The 18039-nt window shown below is 42.5% G+C and overlaps 1 protein-coding gene across 4 annotated transcripts in view; it reads right to left on the minus strand.

The window, feature by feature from the left end:
* The window catches only part of LOC136577180 (nuclear factor 7, brain-like), a 407170-nt gene that overhangs the window by 352058 nt on the left and 37073 nt on the right, over window positions 1–18039 (minus strand). For 2 of the 4 annotated variants that reach the window (XM_066576970.1, XM_066576973.1), the window contains 3 exons: window positions 13061–13186; window positions 9896–10036; window positions 5108–6677 (listed from right to left, as the gene is read on the minus strand). The exons of 1 other annotated variant lie outside the window; for it this stretch is intronic. In XM_066576970.1, coding sequence (XP_066433067.1) covers window positions 6112–6677; window positions 9896–10036; window positions 13061–13186 — 833 coding nt within the window. In that variant the 3' untranslated portion in view covers window positions 5108–6111. Of the gene's footprint in view, window positions 1–5107; window positions 6678–9895; window positions 10037–13060; window positions 13187–18039 lie in introns of those variants that run through there. One more of the 4 variants, XM_066576971.1, reaches the window with a different exon arrangement.

Genomic DNA, 18039 nt, shown 5'->3' on the forward strand with positions numbered 1-18039 from the left:
CTTAAATTATCTAGATGTAATATGGGAAGACAAAACCTGCAAATCTCACAAGGGTGATAAGTTCTTGAGAACAATTAAAGATAGCTACCTTTCCTAACTCGTGTGGGAGCCAACTAGAAGGAGGGCCTCTCTGGGCTTAGTATTAACTAACAAACCAGACAGAATCTCGGGGGTGAAGGACACTTGGAAAATAGTGACCACAATATAATTACCAGCTGTCATTCAATAAGAAGCCTCATCTATGAAAATGTGTTACTTTAGGTGTCTAGTCAGTGAAAGTCCTAACACAGGAGGAAGTGCAGTGCTGGTTAAAGAGGATTTTAAAAAAAACCAAAAAAACGACAAATCCTTGCAATAATTACTCACAATACTGGCCTCGGTTGAGACCTGATGATCCCCTCTTTCTCTTTCTTAACCTAAAGATACTGTACATGCCCCGCGGTAATGCCTAGATATAGCAGATTGTTAATGCATACGTTTATCCTTGTCTACAGTTCTACATATGTACGGTACGCTGTAAAATTCTCTTTTGTCTTCTATTGCGAAAATTTCAATAAAAATTGATTTAAAAAATATTTTTAAAAAAACGACAAATCGCCGGGCCCAGATGGAATACACCTAAGGGAACTAAGTGATGTGATAGCTAGACTGCTATTTCTTATATTTATGGACACTATTGAGACCAGGTTTGTACCACTGGATTGGCGCATTTGCCAACCTGGTTCCCATATACGAAAAGGGGTCCAAAAGAAACTACAGGCCGGTAGGCCTCACTTTAATAATTGGAAAAATATTCAAAGGGTTTCTAAGAGATGCAATCCTAAAATACCTTAAGGAAAACAATTGCATAACCCCTCATCAGCATGGGTTCATGAGGGGTCAATCATGTCAGACCAATTTGATCAGTTTCTACAATTAAGTTCTAGGCTGGACCTGGGAGAGTATTGATCTCGTATATCTGGATTTCTCTAAAGCATTTGACACCATGCCACATAAAAGGTTGATAAGTAAAAGGAGACAGCTCTGTCTGGGTGAAAACGTGTGTATCTGGGAAAAGAACTGGCTCAGAGATAGAAAGCAGAGGGTGGTAATTAATGGTTCATACTCTGATTAGACCACATTTGCTAGTGGGATGCCACACAGTTTAGTACTGGTCCCCATTCTGTTCAATATATTTATTACTGACCTGATAGAGGGACTGCACAGTAAAATATCAATATTTGCAGATGATACAAAATTATACAATATAATCAATGCAACGGAGGACAATGTGTGGCTACAATACGACCTAGATAAACTGGGGGCTTGGGTAGAAAAATGGCAAATGAAGTTCAATGTTGATAAATGTAAGGTTTTTCACATGGGCAGGACAAACTAATGTCACCAATATACACTAATGGGGTACTGCTAAGGAATAGAGATGAGCGAGTATACTCGCTAAAGGCAATTGCTCGAGCGAGCATTGCCTTTAGCGAGTACCTGCCCGCTCGAGACCAAAGGTTCGGGTGGCGGCGCGGGGGAGCGGTGAGTAGCGGCAGTCAGCAGGAGGGAGCAGGGGGGCGGGAGAGGGAGATCTCCCCTCCGTTCCACCCCGCTCTCCCCCGCAGCTCCCTGCCCGCCGCCGACACCCGAACCTTTGGTCTCGAGCAGGCAGGTACTCGCTAATGGCAATGCTCGCTCGAGCAATTGCCTTTAGCGAGTATACTCGCTCATCTGTACTAAGGAAGTGATCTGGAAAAATACCTGGTGGTACTAGTAGACTGTAGATTTAACCGGAGCTATCAATGCCCATCAGCCGCTGCAAATGGAAATAAAGTATTGGGGTGCATTAAAAAAAGGAATAAGGGCAAGGGACCAGATAATAAGTGCTATAAGGCACCCGTCAAGCCTCACATGGAATTCTGTGCACAGTTCTGGACACCGGTACTCAGTAAATATGTTGCAGTTCTTGAGGGGGTTCAAAGAAGGGCAACTAAATTAAAAAACAGAATGGAAGGATTAGAATACTTTAGGATTATTCCTCCTAGAAAAGATGGTTAAGGCGCGACCAAATAACTCTTTAAATACATTAGGGGACAATACAAGGATTTGTCACATGACCTTTTTTATATCCAGGATAGTTACAAGAGGGAATCCTCTACGTCTAGAAGAAATCAGTTTTCATTGCCAACACAGAAGGGGGTTCTTTACTGTAAGAGCAGTGAGACTGTGGAACTCTCTGCCTGAGGACATGGTGATAGGAAAATCTATAGAGCAGTTTAAGAGGGGACAAGATGCCTTTCTAGAGCACTATGATATTACAGGATATAGACATTAGGTGACCCAGTGGGGTTGCTAAATTGGCCCGTTGGTTTTTTTTTTCCTTCCTCTGGACCAACAAGGGTGTGCTTGAAACAGGCTGAACTATATGGACATAGTATGTTAGGCTGAATGTAGACAATGTTACTATGTTACAGGTAAGGACATTGCTGCTTGTAAGATTGCCCCTTAATCAATCATTAATCAGATCATCAAGAACTTCAAGGAGACGAAGAAATCAGCATTTGCCAGACCATTTCCTAATAAGGATTCAGCTACTGGATCGGTTCAACACCAGCGCAGCGCTCGCTCAGGAGTGGCAGCAGGTGGGTGTTGGTAAATCTACAGTGAAGAGAAGATTTCTCAAGGGCAGCTACGTGTCAAGACGGACAGCAAAAAAAGCCCCTTAAATCCAAAAAAAGTTGCTTCTGGGGGTGTGCAGCTCTGGGGACTGTATCACATATATGGTGGACATGTTCGCTACTGAGATCTTTGTGGGGTCAAGTAACCAATTTAATAACAAGAGTCAAGGGTAGAACTTTCCCAATGCTCCCATCGGCTTCCCTCCTGGCAGACAAACCTGGTGGATTTACAAATCAACAGCACAAGCTTTCCCAATACATCTGCATGGCGGCTAGAACTTATATTGCCTGCCAGTGGCTCTCGCCCGTTTTACACCTGGAACCAGTTTTAACGAGACTACCCAGAATGATGCTATATGAAAAGGTGTCTGCCGTGAGGGAAGATCATATGGAAGGATTCCTTAAAACTTGTCAGCCATGGTCTGAGTACCTAAATATCCAGGGCCTGTCTTGGCTATTAGGGTTGTGAGGGGATGACTTTGGACCTTGAAAAAGGGGAAGAGGAGAGAAGAGGGGAGGGAACTTGACGATACTATGAAACAGGGGAAGAAGAGGTAGGGAGTCAGGAAGTAGAACACATAGTACTATAAAGCTAATCCTGTTTGTACCAGAACACCAATTTCAACAAGTCATTAAAGGGGTTGTCTCACGCCAAAACGGGTTTTTTTTGCTTTTTTTTCAATAGGCCCCCCGTTCGGCGCGAGACAAACCCAATGCATGTGTTAAAAAAAAAAAAAAAAAAAAAAAAAGTTTAGTACTTACTCGAATCCCCGCGCTGCGGCGACTTCTTCCTTACCTTACTAAGATGGCCGCCGGGATCTTCACCCACGATGCACCGCGGGCTCTGTGCGGTCCATTGCCGATTCCAGCCTCCTGATTGACTGGAATCGGCACACGTGACGGGGCGGAGCTACGAGGACCAGCTCTCCGGCACGAGCGGCCCCATTCACCGCACAGCGCAAGCGCGTCTAAAATCGCCAGAAGAGGGCGATTTTAGACGGATCCATGGCAACGGGGACGCTAGCAATGGAACAGGTAAGTGAATAACTTCTGTATGGCTCATAATTAATGCACGATGTATATTACAAAGTGCATTAATATGGCCATACAGAAGTATATAACCCCACTTGATTTCATGAGACAACCCCTTTAAGGCAATGTTTGCTTGTAAGTCTGTTTGTTAGGTTTATGCAATTGAACATATAAGATCCCCCTGAGAGGGGTAATATGTAGCACAACAGATTGTTATAAAAATAAATTTGCTAAATCATTAATAAAACCTTTTTAAAACTAAATGCAAGAAAAGAATCAAAAGAACAGACTGACATTGTGCAGGAAGAACAGGGAAAGGAATGCAAAGGACTCTGGGAAAGCCATTTTCTCTGAAGAGAAAAAAGAAGAGAAAGTGAGCATTACCATAAGTCCTGTGTCATGCCAACAGTAACTCATCCTGAGACCATTCATGTATGGGCTTTTCATCCAAGGGAGTGGGCTGACTCACAGCTTGTGGGGATTTGGCCGATAAGCCAATATCCAGCAAGTCAGGGCAAATTACAGATGCCTTGAAAAAAAGGATCAATACTTTAAATATGGAATTGCCTAAATTTGATATAATGGTCAATAAAAGTGTAAAAACCTATGAACTGCTTATTGCTACACTTCATTAACTATAGAAAAAAATGAATAAAAGATCTAAACACTGAAGCAGCAAACTTTGTGAAAAATCAAAATTTGTGTCAGTCCCAAAACCTTTGGCCATTACTGTATGTAATATAGGGAGGTTAGATTGTCAGCTCCTGGGGTCAGTGATGATGGAAGTGAGTGTGACCTCATTTGTTGGCTGATCAGCTGAAGTCAGAGGTGACTATCAAGGATCATTTGCCGAGTCCTATTAATAATACAGGGCTCTAATACTAAATGAGCCTCGCGTGGCGAAGTGTTAAGGCAGCAGAAATACAGTCCTAAGCTCTTACTCATGACCTTAAGGTTGTAGGTTCAATCTCCGCATGGTTCAGGTAGCTGGCTCAAGCTTGACTCATCCTTCAGAGGTTGGTAAAATGAGTACCCCATGGGAGTGTAAAAAGATGACTAGGGAAGGCAATGGCAATCCACCACGCAAAAAAACAGTTTGCCAAGAAAACGTCATGATGTGACGTCACCCTAGGAGTTAGTAATGACTCTGTGCTTGCACCCAATATTGAAACCTTCTGCGGAGTAGTAGATACCAGCAGGTGATCCTGGATGATGAAGCAGGATTTTGTTTTTGCAGAGAATGCAACATATTGTAATGTGCTGGAGACTCTGTGCAGTCCATCGGTGAGTCGTTTCCTGAATACTGAACCCTCACTCTCATTATGAGAAGTGTACATCGTAACCTCCCTCAAATGCTAAACCATACCCCTTCTGATGCAAATACCATAACAGAAGACGAGGCGAAAACATTGTGGTAACGGTCACCATCTTTTATCATTCCATATAAAATCATAATTACATTTTGGGGGAGTGAAGGCCAAGTTGTGACACCTCAACTCACTACCTTGTCAACTAGACCATTCCTAAACCTGACTTGGTATTGGATCAGCTGCGAGCCAACTGCAGGTATTCGACCCCAAGGAAGACCAGCTGCCAGCTATATCATCTTCCACCGACGGCTGGTCTGCTACACAGCAATGTCTAGTCTGTCAAGCACCCATCCAGTATCATGCGATTGCTGGCTGAAGTTTCCCAATCACTTATATACAATTTGATCATGATAAACAAACTATTAAACTCTGCCTCTTGCTTTTGCTCTAAAAAAAATTAAAAAGGGTTGAGTATAGAGGCAAATGCAAAACTACACTGCCTAAGCCCATGCATCTCCACACTTTCATACCCCAAACCCACATCTACTTGGCCCAATTTGCCCTCTTGTATTTCCCATTGCAGCAATTTCATATTGTCCATAGAACAACCCCTCCCCAACTACCCTCAGCAGTGCAGTTTTACCATGCCACCTTAACATAATGCCAAAACTACAGCCCTGTCCCCTGCAAAAATTCGGTGATTATTGAAATGATCCTTCTTCTGGGTCCTTGACCTGAGCCGCCAATGCTGGTTGCTTAAGGACTGTATATGTTATTCACTCCCAGGTGCTAAACCACACACCCTTCCACAAAGACATCACGACACAAAACTGGACTTAAAAAATTGTGGCGACAATTACTACATTTTATTGTTGCTTATATAATTACCTCTTAGGGTAGCACGGCTCAAACAGCAAAACCTTTACCCCATCAACTTCTCATCTGGATGATGCCTACACTGAGCTGAGTTTTAGTTAAGCTGCTGGCTATCCATGGCTTGCTGGCTGAAGTGTCACGATTTCATCAACAAAAGTAAGGCTCTCCAAACCATTCTTAAACAAAAACCCCCACAAAACTGTACCACGAGCTCAGTCAACTGTCTGTACACCTTAGAGACAGTCTATCAGCGCCTCTTGCAAAGACTTGTTAAAAAGGTCCAACCCAGTATTTGAAAGGTGCTCACCATCAGCCCTGTACAGGTTGGAATTTCTAAACTTAATGTTGTCATGATCCACTATTGAGCCGGCTTTATACTTCAAAAATGTTGTGATGGCCGTGTTTACCTTTCTTCTTGATAATTCTACCTTGTTAATCTGGGTAACATTTTGCCAATATCTCCGTTGTATAATCCTGGACCAAACCACCTTAAGCCATGGCCATACTGACATCCAATGGTCAATGTCTTTTTTGATCATTTCAATTAAGTGTGATGTCACATAACTTGTCAGATCATTCCCTCCTGCATGAATGACCAGAATATCTGGTGGCGGGTTTTGTTCTGCTGCTCTTGCTATTAGTTGCTCCATTCCACTCCACAGGAGATCCTTTTCTCCAAACCAAAGAATGTTACACCTTTTTTTTGGGAAGCCCAGCTGTGTACCATAGGGATGTTTTGCAGCTCTGACTTGTGCCCAATGGACAAAGGAGTGCCCCACGATCCATACAGTCTTTACGCCTGTAAAAATAAAGCATAGCCTATTAACAGATGGCAAATCCTAACCACATACATGGTTGGCTATATTTTTTTTTGTCCAAATGGTTCAGTTTAAGATGCCAATTGGAAGAATCATCTACAGGGTGTCTTGACAGCGTAATAATAAAAGAGATTGTAAGTTCACCTCTTTCAAAGGGCTTTAAATCCACTGCCTCTTTAGAAGTGCACAGGTAACTCCGGGTGAGCTGCAAGTCCCATCAGCAAGGAAATTTCTCAAACAAGTAAGCTGGGTTTCTCAGTGCAAAAGATTTTTTCTTCCTTTGTTATTTTCTTTTATCACATGGTGGAAACACATAAAACCTCTACACAAATTTCGGCCGTAAAACGGTCTCTCTCACAGCTTAACAGCACTATCACAGATACAGACTTAAAAGCTTTTAAAACCAAGTGCATGTCCCCCTTCAATGAGGTCATTAATTAATTGAGTATGCACACACCTACCTCCACCCTGATCTTATACCATATTATAGACAATAGTTTCAGAATTCAGTACATAAAAATGCGAAAGGAATCTACTTTCACTTATTAAATATGGAAAAATATATACAAGTTGGTCTCAGATTTCAATACACAAAAGCATAAAAATACACTTTAGCCTTTCATATATAAATATGCACACAGTTCAAACCCGTGTTACAGATAAACTCAACTGGTATATACCACACACGTTCACATAAACACCACAGAGATATTGCATAGATATCGCACAGCAATCACATGATTATTGCAGGAGATCATGCACATCGACATAAATATTGCATACATGACACAAGAATATTGCAACAACGAAAAAAAAAAACCACAAAAATTATTGTATAACTGTCACGTACAGGTTACACAATTAAAGCATAGTTCTTTCCCACAGAAATCACATGAATATCGCGCAAAAGTAGCAAAAAGACCACAAAAATACGCATGAATGTTTCATGCCTATCACACATTATATAGGCACTCACAAATATCGCTTGAATAACATACAAGCTATGTGTTGCAAGATATGAAAGGCTTAGGCCTCCTTCCCACGAACGGATTTACGCCGCGTAAATCCGCGGCAAAAATCCGCTGCGTTGCCCCCTGCTATTAGATTCTATTGAACCTAATAGCACAATGCTCACGATGCGTAATTCCACCGCGGAATTAAGCACCGTGAAATCTCCCGTTCTCACCCGCAGCATGTTCTATTTGCCGCGGGTGTACGCGCTGACGGCTTCCATTGCAGTCAATGGAAGCCGTCCGTTCACGCTATCTCCCACTGCAACCAGCGGAAGTTAGCGTGAAAAAACGCTTCCCCGCCTACCGCCGCGCGTCATATGGGCGGTGGGCGTGTCACATGACGCGACGGCGGTGGGCGGGGAAGCGTCTTCACGCTATCTTCCGCTGGTAAGTATGGGGTCTCTGGGGGGCGCCGTGACGGGCTTCACTGCGGAATATTACGCGGCGGAGCCCGTCACGCTCGTGGGAAGGAGGCCTTAAGTAGATTCTTTTTGCCTTTATGTAATGAAATCTGAAACCAATGAGTCTATATATGGCATAAGATCAGGATGGAAGTAGGTGTGTGCATACTCAATTAATTAATGACTTGATTAAGGGGGACATGCACTTGGTTTGAAAAGTTTTTAAGTCTGTATCTGTGATGGTGCTGTGAGGAAGGCAGTTTTACAGCAAAAACGCGTCTCCCAACATGTCATAAAAGAAAATAATAGGGGGGGGGGGTGTTAGAATCCTAGAGTTGGAAGGGACCTCCAGGGTCATCGGCTCCAACCCCCTGCTCAGTGCAGGATTCACTAAATCATCCCAGACAGATATTTGTCCAGCCTTTGTTTGAACACTTCCATTGAAGGAGAACTCCCCACCTCCTGTGGTAACCTGTTCCACTCATTGATCCCCCTCACTGTCTAATATCTGATCTGTGTCTCCTCCCTTTCAGTTTCATCCCATTGCTTCTAGTCTTTCCTTGTGCAAATGAGAATAGAGCTGTTCCCTCTACACTGTGACGGCCCTTCAGATATTTGTAGACTGCTATTAAGTCTCCTCTCAGGCCTTCCGTTTTTCAAGCTAAACATTCCCAGATCCTTTAACCGTTCCTCATAGGACATGATTTGCAGACCGCTCACCATCTTGGTAACTCTTCTCTGAACTTGCTCCAGTTTGTCGATGTCTTTTTTAAAGTGGGGTGCCCAGAACTGGACACAGTATTCCAGATGAGGTCTGACTAAGAAAGAGTAGAGGGGGATAATTATCCCATGTGATCTAGCCTCTATGCTTCTCTTAATACATCCCAGAATTGTGTTAGCCTTTTTTGCTGCTGCATCACATTGTTGACTCATGTTCAGTATATGATCTATTAGTATACCCAAGTCTTTTTCACATGTGCTGCTGCTTAGACCAAATCCTCCCATTCTGTGCTTTTCTTCATTTTTCTTGCCCAGATGTAGGACTTTGCATTTTCCTTGTTAAATACCATTCTGTTAGTCGCCGCCCACTGTTCAAGTACTCTCTCTCTTCAGTAGCGTTCGCTACCCCTCTTACCACATTTGTCAGCAACACAAAGCTAAGTTTTTTATCATTTTCCCTCCTCCATATCACTTATAAAAATGTGGACCACCACTGGGCCCAGGAGAGAGCCATGTCACCAACTTGAATGCCATTTTGATCGCCACCGTCTTAATGTCTATATATAGCATTAAAAAAAATTACAGAATAAAATAAAAAATATACATAGAAGAGAAAATGACCCACTGCCGACCAGAACTGTCGCCATATGCACCATGTAATCAAAATTATACATCAAAACGTCCGAAATAAAATGAAGAACCAGTTACTGTACTTTATTTTAGCTTAAATATACTAATTTTAATAACTAAAAGGTTTAAAAAATTATTTTCTACCCCTATCAAAACTAAAAAACAAAAAATAAGGCAGTGAAATAAGATTAAAAAATAAATAAAAAAAAGTCCTGTATGCCACGTAAAAAAATGTGTAGCAAAAACCATTTTGGTAGCTGAAAGAAAAAAATAAGGCAGTAAAACAACCACATGGGTAATATCCCATAAAAGTGTCTGGTCCGCCGGTATGCCGCTCTGTGATAAAGACCTTAAGTAAGCTAATGTAATTTGATGGCAGACTGTGGAGAGAAGCATCAGGTGAAGCACAATGCAACCATTCAGCCCGCCTCTTACCATGGCGATTCTGTGGTTCTTCCGCTGCACCAGTGCTCACTGATACATCCATCAGCGGTTTGATGGCACGTCCCACAGGAACTGAGGGTAGGGACAATTTTTTAGGTCTGTTAGAGGATGTAGGTTCTTGAAAGGATTTCACTAAAAATGAGAGAGCAACAGCATTACTTTCCCCTGGCGCATGACACTCTGAAAACCAAATGGAGGCCAAGCGTTTTAGCATCAATGGCCTAAAGCAGAGCAAGGACAGACAAAAAAAACTAGATGTTACATTACTGATAGCCATAACAGCGTTCTGTGATCAAACCAAGATAAGATATTTTAAACCTCTGGAGCTCCACAGCATCCCCAATAGGAAATATGTCCAAAAGCTTAAGGCTCTTTGTAAAATGTTGCCTTACCCAATACTCAGGCCACAGATGTGCAGAGCTCTGTGAACACTTCTAGTTTGTTGGTTGTGGATACAGAATATGCCATCATATGTGAATGACTGCCACATCCTCAGATGCTCTTCATGCAATTATTTCCCCTTTACAGTCGCAGTGGGCAGCGAGAAAATAAACCAATGAGAAATAACCTGCAAGCTAATTCCAATGAGCTAAACATGGACTGAAACTTCTTTTAGATGAAGACCACCCAAAAGTGCTCTTCTATGGGGTTGATCCTCAAGAAAAAGGAGGATATACTATATACACACACTAATGACTTGTAGCACATAATGGCAGGTTTAGTTTCTTTACAGTGGAATGCCACAGGCTGAAGACCACTACAGTACAGTATCCTAAGCAAATCATGGGGCTTCTTTGTCCTTAACCTAACCATAATAACCCACCACCACCATAAACCCCAAAAATTGTCACTACATAAGTTTTTGTTTGAGATGCAAGGTCAGAGCACATACATTTTGAAGAGTTAAATGAACCAAAGAGTAAGGGCTCATTGCCAGAACAGGAAACTTTAAACTACTCATGACCACCTGGTCATGACGGAGTTACATGTGATGTCACCATCATGTGATCAGTCAACGGGCCTCCGAGCTCCGCCCCTGATCACGGCGGTGACATCACCACAAGTCCTTCATCCCTGTGCACTAAATGAGGGATTTCATGTGATCAGTCACCAGGGCTTCACACGGCCACTGTTCACCTCTGCTGGTTTAGCACCTGTGATGACGTCACAATCATGTAATTAGGGGCGGAGCTCAAAGCCCCAATGACTCATCACATGACTGTGACATCATCGTAGGTTCTGTAAGCACATGGCTGCTGTCTGGCTCTGCTGGTTTAGCAACTGTGACCAACTCCAGTCCTTTTCACTATATTAGTAAGTGGTGCATTTTGCCACCAGAAACACTGCTACTATAATTTCCTAATAATAACTAGTAGTTTAAGAACAAAATGTAACCCCTCCATACCAAACAGAATCATGACTCCTTGTAAGGGAACTGAATGAGCATGTGATCAAACACCATCTTTTTGCACAAATTACACCTACTCCCAGGAGGACTAGTCCCACCAAGGTCCAGCCATACGACACCCGAAAGGGATTGTCCGATATAAAAAGTCTTCCTCCAAAGGGTTCCCCAGTGTATAAACATAACAGAGCTAAAAAAAAAATCTAAGAGAATCTCCCCACTTGTCTCCCACCGGCAGCTCTACATCACCCAGCTGACATCTTTACAGGATGCAGTCAGTCTGAGCAGTCTCCAAACAAGACTTCTGCAGCCAATGACAGAGCTGGACGATCATCACCAAGCTCTTTTTGCCATGGGAGAGTGCGTGCGTGTGTGTAGGAGTGTCTTTGTTTTTATGGCATACACAACAAGGCAAAAATGTTAATTGTATTCTATGGGTCGGTATGATTACGACAACATCAAATTTATATACGGTAGTTTTTTCGTTGCACCAATTTAAAAATAAAATTACTGCCGCTATCTTTTTACTACCATAACTTTAATTTTTCCATCAACGTGGTTGTATGAAGGCTTGTTTTTTTGAAGGACACCCTGTGACGTTTATTGGCACTATTTTGGGATACATATGACTTTGCTTGCTTTTTATATTTCTTCTTGGAGATAAGGTGATCAAATAAGCGCAATTTTAGCAAATTTATTTTCCTGACAATGTATTATACAGTATTGCATGAATATTAAGTACAATATTTTATAGATCACTTTTATGGACATATCAGTACTATGTTTTTTTTTAATTCTCTAATGTTAAAAATGGGAAAAGGTTTGTTAATTTGTGAAAATTTGAAAAACTTCATTCATGTAGATTCTATTAATTTTTAAAATCCCTATTGGAAACTCTGCACTAGCGATCACCTTATCGCTTTTACAATATACTGCAATACTTGGATATTGCAATATGCAATACTTGGATATTGCAGTATGTTCTATTTCTGCAGGCACTGTAATAGGCAGAAGCACACAATGCCCTGGCCTCATGACACCAGACCAGCACTCCGTAGGGGGTTTTGAGAAACAAAGGGGCTCACTCCCTCTGTTGGGCCACTTAAATGCATAAGAATGGTTATCAGCTGAAATTCGGAGTTATATCCAATTGCACCTGGCACCAGCCATATATGGAGTGGGTTTGGCTCCTGGACCTACCCCATACAAACCTCACCTCCGAAGGGCGTATATGCTCTTTAGTGTTAATGGGGTTAGGCTGGCTGCATTATCCCACAAATAGCCAAGGCCTCCTTTAGCAGTAATGAAGCCCGACACAGATGATATCCAGGCCTAGCTCTTTCAGATTGACACCGGCTTCTTGGAATAACTCAGAATAATTGCCTTCTAATATATTGCTGCACTAGCACCTAACCAAGGAAACGCACAAAGGACTCCCGAGTTTATCGCCACACCATGCAGGGCACCATCGCTGACTACACTATTCACACTCCAGTTAAATGATCCACTAAAACAACAAGGTCTCCGGATTATCCATTAAAAACTAAACAACCTAGGAAACTTTAAATTAACTTCAAGGCCTACTAGAGCCCTTCAAAGCAAAGCCTACACCTGATAATTGTTTTTGAATTACAGGAGATGGAAATGCTGCTTTGTCATAAAGAACTTGGGTAAACTAATGTAATTTGATGGGAGACTGGGGAGAGAAAAATCTGGTGAAGCATAATGCAACCATTCAGCCCACATCTTACCATGGCGATTCTGTGGTCCTGCCGCTGCAACCGAGCTATTCGGTTTGATGGCATGTCCCACAGGAACTGAGGGCAGGGGCAATGTTTCAGGTCCGTTAGAGGATGTAGGTTCTTGAACTGATTCCACTGAAAATGAGAGAGCAACAGCATTACTTTCCCCTGGCGCATGACACTCTGAAAACCAAATGGAAGGCCAAGCATTTTAGCATCAATGGCCTAAAGCAGAGCAAGGAGAGACAAAGAACTAGATGTTACATTACTGATAGCCATAACAGCGTTCTGTGATCAAACTCTAAAACATACTTGTTCATCATTTTAGAGTACCTGAGCTTTACCACATCCAATAGGAAAGATTTCCAAAATTGTAAGGCTCTTTGTAGAAGGTTGCCTTAGGGTTTGCTCACATCAGTGTTGGAGGTTCTGTTAGGAACCAGTGATTGATTTCAGCTAGTAAACAGGCTATGCTATTTCGTCTGGTAAATTCCAGCAAATTGCTGGCCGTAAATTGAGCGGACCACATTACAGTCAATGGGGGTCCATTTGGCACAGTTTGGCCCGTGGGTGACGTTTTCCAGCTCCCCAAGAGCAGAGAGGGAGAACTGAACGCTAACGCTGATATGAACAAGCCCTCACCCAGTTATCCAGGCCAAAGATGTGCACACTCTGTATAGCGATGAGATGGAGCAACCCATCGGCTAACAGGTCATACAAAGAACCTGACTTTATGCTGAATCTGGATTTGGGGAGCAGGGGTTGCATTGGTAAATGGTGCCTTCCAGTTTACCTTTTTTGGCGCAGACACCTTCTCACGGACTAGGATTTCACTAGAAAGGTGTTGCCTTGGGACGATCCTGGGGACACCATAGTACCTCTGCCAGTTTTCCCAAAGAGATTTTATTTTCTCCTGCCATTACAGGTATGCCCCCCCATCCCGGATGGCCAGTGTTACCGAGGACGACATAGGAACTGTATTATGCTAATTGGATAAACTATGTGGCAAAGTTTTCATTATAGATTTTAGACTTGTGTATGGGCATTGTACAGTTTAAGGTACAGCTGAAGTATAGCTACAGCTGAAGTATAGCTGAAGTCTTCTAAAATACACGAGGCTCTCCTTACTCACACTTGCCACAGTTTGCATTTGGTCTTGGGTCTTTAAATTCTGACTCAGGTGCTCTTTACCATTTTTTCTGTTGCTCTGTTTGCAATCAACTTTCAGGTAGGGAGCATGCAGCAACCCTTGCATTCTGCCAGTATTTCACTGTCTTGCACTTCCTTGCCCTTCTCATGCTACATCACACTGTCTCTGGTCACAGCAGCAGAGAAACAGTATCTGAATGCCTGCCCCTCAGCTTTCCCAGGAGGATTCAGGAATTCAGACACATTCTGACCAAGTGGTTAGTAAACCCACACAGACACTAACCACAAGACAGAGGCGATCTGTCAGTCTGCAGCTCGAGGGCACAGGAGTGCCCCATTAAGATAACTGCTGCCCATTATTCAGGAAACATCCCTGTGTCCTTGTTACTACAGAAGCTCTTTACCTGGCAACAGAGAATGGATTACAGAGAAGCTGGAAGGGAGAGGTTTTCGCTTTTTCATACCCTCCGACATTTGTCTCTGGCAGGCATTTGAACAGTAGAGTGTACTAAGCAAGATAAGATATATTTTGATGCCAGCATGTTTATTTAGAAACTTCACCCTACCCTTAAAATGAACCAGGGACTTGTCACTAGTTAATCGGCTGCAAAGAGGAGTTAATTCTAGAAAACTTTGCGGACAAAAATGTAATTGATTAATTTTAAAACACTGATAGAAAACTAGTTCATGCTAAGGGAAAGCATTGGAAATGATTATTAGTGGATAAATTATTGAAGTACCTTAAAGCATGTCAAGACCCATGATTAGAACTATGGCATACACACTTTCCCATATTTTCACACAAGCGTACGTGTATTTATGCAATGGACAATGCTTTTTATTTGTACGCTCATCAGTGTATTTTACAGTTTTTTTCAGCATGCAAGGCATGTTCATCTGCACACCGCAAACAAAGATGCATCAACAGAATGTTTGTATGCAAGCAGTAGGAGCAGCAGAGTAGGATATGAAAAAGTACAAGTTAGTAGAAAACATTACGAATTAAACCATAACAGTGGAGAATCATGGGTAACTCCCGGGCTTACCCTGTCACACCCCCACCTTCTGGTGGCGTCAAGATACACTAATACCAGACACATCAACAAAGTATTAGTTTCATGGTGTGTACACTTATGAAACATTATTTTAGGTTTGTTTTTTTTACATTTTCCACCCTAAAAGATTTCAGGTTTTTTTTTTTAATAGAATTGTACAGATAACGGGTCACACTGAAGGAAATAAAATCAGACATTGCTCATCTTTGTCAGATTTTTTTTTTAACATAACAAAAACCTGGCACTTTTTAAAACCCCATTTACACGGGACGATTATAGCTCAAAATTTGCTCAAACAATGTCTTTTGAGCAATAACCGTTGCGTGTAAATGCTACCATCGTTAGCTTTTCGGCCGAATGGTGATCTTATGTTAACTTTAAAATCCATCGTTCAACTGGGCAGCTGATAGAAGGGACCGTACTCTGTGATTCTCCATGGGACTGCTGATAACATTGGTTTCAGCTGCAGTTCAATGGTAGAACAAAAGGGGCTGTATGCAGATAACAGACCACCTTGCTGTTATCTACATACAGCAAGGGGAGGCTTCATTTACACGCAAGTAAAGCCAATAAGCTACTAATGGGTATTAGTTCCCATTTGCAGCCTATGCAAAATGATCGTTCAAGCTTTCATTCTGTCATTCATCTTTTAAACAAATTTTGAGCGATAATCTTTGCATGTAAATGGGGTTTAACAGGGGTATGTAGAATTTTAAAATCCACTGCACACCTCTTCAGCAGTGTATGTTCTGACATTTTTTTAATGTACCTATATATTGTGTATATGCATTACAAAAGGTATTATATAGTACCTTATCAGCAAGAAAAAAAAAAAAAAAAGGAAGAAGTGGACGGATGCAAAGTACAGATTAATTTTTTTTACATAAAACCCCAAGAACTAATGCCATTGACTAAGGCTGGGCTCAGATGAAGGTATCTGGCAGTGCGCAGGCTGCAAAATATATAGGCATGGCACACAGCCTGTATACATGCCACCCATATCCATGTACTATCTTGGCCAAATCATTGTACTAGTCTGCCAGGTTTTAAGAGCAATCTTGGAAGTTATATTCACCCGTGTTAGGGCTCATTCACACAGCCGTATGTGAAAAATGCTGTGTGTATTACGCAGTGTTTTACTGCTGCGTAATGGCAACAATTTTGAACTGCGCATGACAGCATACCTCATACATGCTATTGTGCACAGGTTTCCTGCGTTTTTGTTTTTTAAATATCCCGCTGTCACTTTGTGAAGGTGCCTATAGACACAGCACATATGCAAAGTATTTCATACGCACACAGAGAATAATAGGGCTGTACATGCATAGTACGCGGTACAAGAGAATAGGTATAACCCAATAGAAGAGCTACTGTAACACAGATTGCTGAAAGAGTTGGTGCTGGACACCTTCAGAGCTCTTGTGGAGTCTGAGTCCATTCAATGATGATCTGAGCTCTTTTGGTGGCAAAAAAACAAACAAAAAAAGCAACCTACAACCCTGACCAGACAGTTGGTTTTAAGGTCATGGCTGATCAGTGTATATAGATGTATGTTACCAGGATAAACCTCTGCCAGATAATAAAAGCAATGTTGTCTACCAAGTATCCTACAGCTGCAGATCGAGGAGAGCATAAAAGAAATCGTGGTTGCAGCGGTATGTGCGCCTTTTCCTTTGCGTATCCACATTCTAGAGCATATTGTAATTCTGCTGTTGGCGGACTTCTGGTTTGCCCTTTTGTATCTTCCTATTTCTCCATGCTATGTGTCTCCGCACCGCCCCCCTTACCGACACTACTGTGCAAGCTGGGATTTCTGGAAGATGAAACAGTTCAGTAGTCTTCTCTACTAGTAGATGCACTTTTTAGCTAAGAGGCATCTCCGCCTTGTACAGTGAAGGTCCCCATACGGCAGGTTTCCAAAGATCAACAGAGCACAGCAAAGCCGGGCTCACATGGGTGGATTTGGAGTGCGGACTCCAAAATGCAGGCTTTGAAAATTTACTTTCACTTTTTTGTTCACACTCATGGATCCGAATTGCGAATTCCGTGAGCAAAAAACCCCCCAAAAAACCCGCAGCATGCTCCATTTTGCCACGGAATCTGTTCGAACGGCCTCCATTTATGTCAATGGAGGCCGTCTGACCAACAGTATATACGCAATTAAGATTGCATACAGGCTATGGGTACCCACATCATCACTAAGCGACAGTGCAGGAAATCCAAATAAAAAACCCCTCCGGTACTGCAGCCGCCATTGTCATTCACAATACAGTGGAAATGGGTACACAGGGTTGCCGGCTAGGCTCCCAGCCGGCATCCACTGCGGGCCTGCCACATTTGGAATCCGGGACGCCCGTATAAGCCCAGCCTAACAGAGAGGCTCCTGGTGTATGAAGGACCTTTCTGATGTAACAAACCTGTGACAAATCAGGTGTGTGGGAGGGGTCATACCAGCCAACAAAAGAGCAGGAAGTTAAGGGCTCCTTGATACGAGTATGTGGCATATTCCACATGCAGGTTTTGCGAGCAGACTACGCTATACCAATCTGTCATAGGCTCCCACGTTACCGCTCACAATATAGTGAATAGCAATTGGCAGCCCACAGAAAGTACGCAAGGTAATTGCATACTTGAGGCGTCCTGCACGACTGCCAAATGCAGGCGGCACGCACCGAATGATGCTTGTGTGAAGCCGCACTGAGGTTTTTACATTCACTGCAAGATAATAGATAGCTGCGGCAGAGCCGTGTGCCTGTCATCGTAGGATTGTGTACATATACAAAA

This window comes from Eleutherodactylus coqui, chromosome 8 (assembly GCF_035609145.1).
Source record: "Eleutherodactylus coqui strain aEleCoq1 chromosome 8, aEleCoq1.hap1, whole genome shotgun sequence".
Lineage (NCBI taxonomy): Eukaryota > Metazoa > Chordata > Amphibia > Anura > Eleutherodactylidae > Eleutherodactylus > Eleutherodactylus coqui.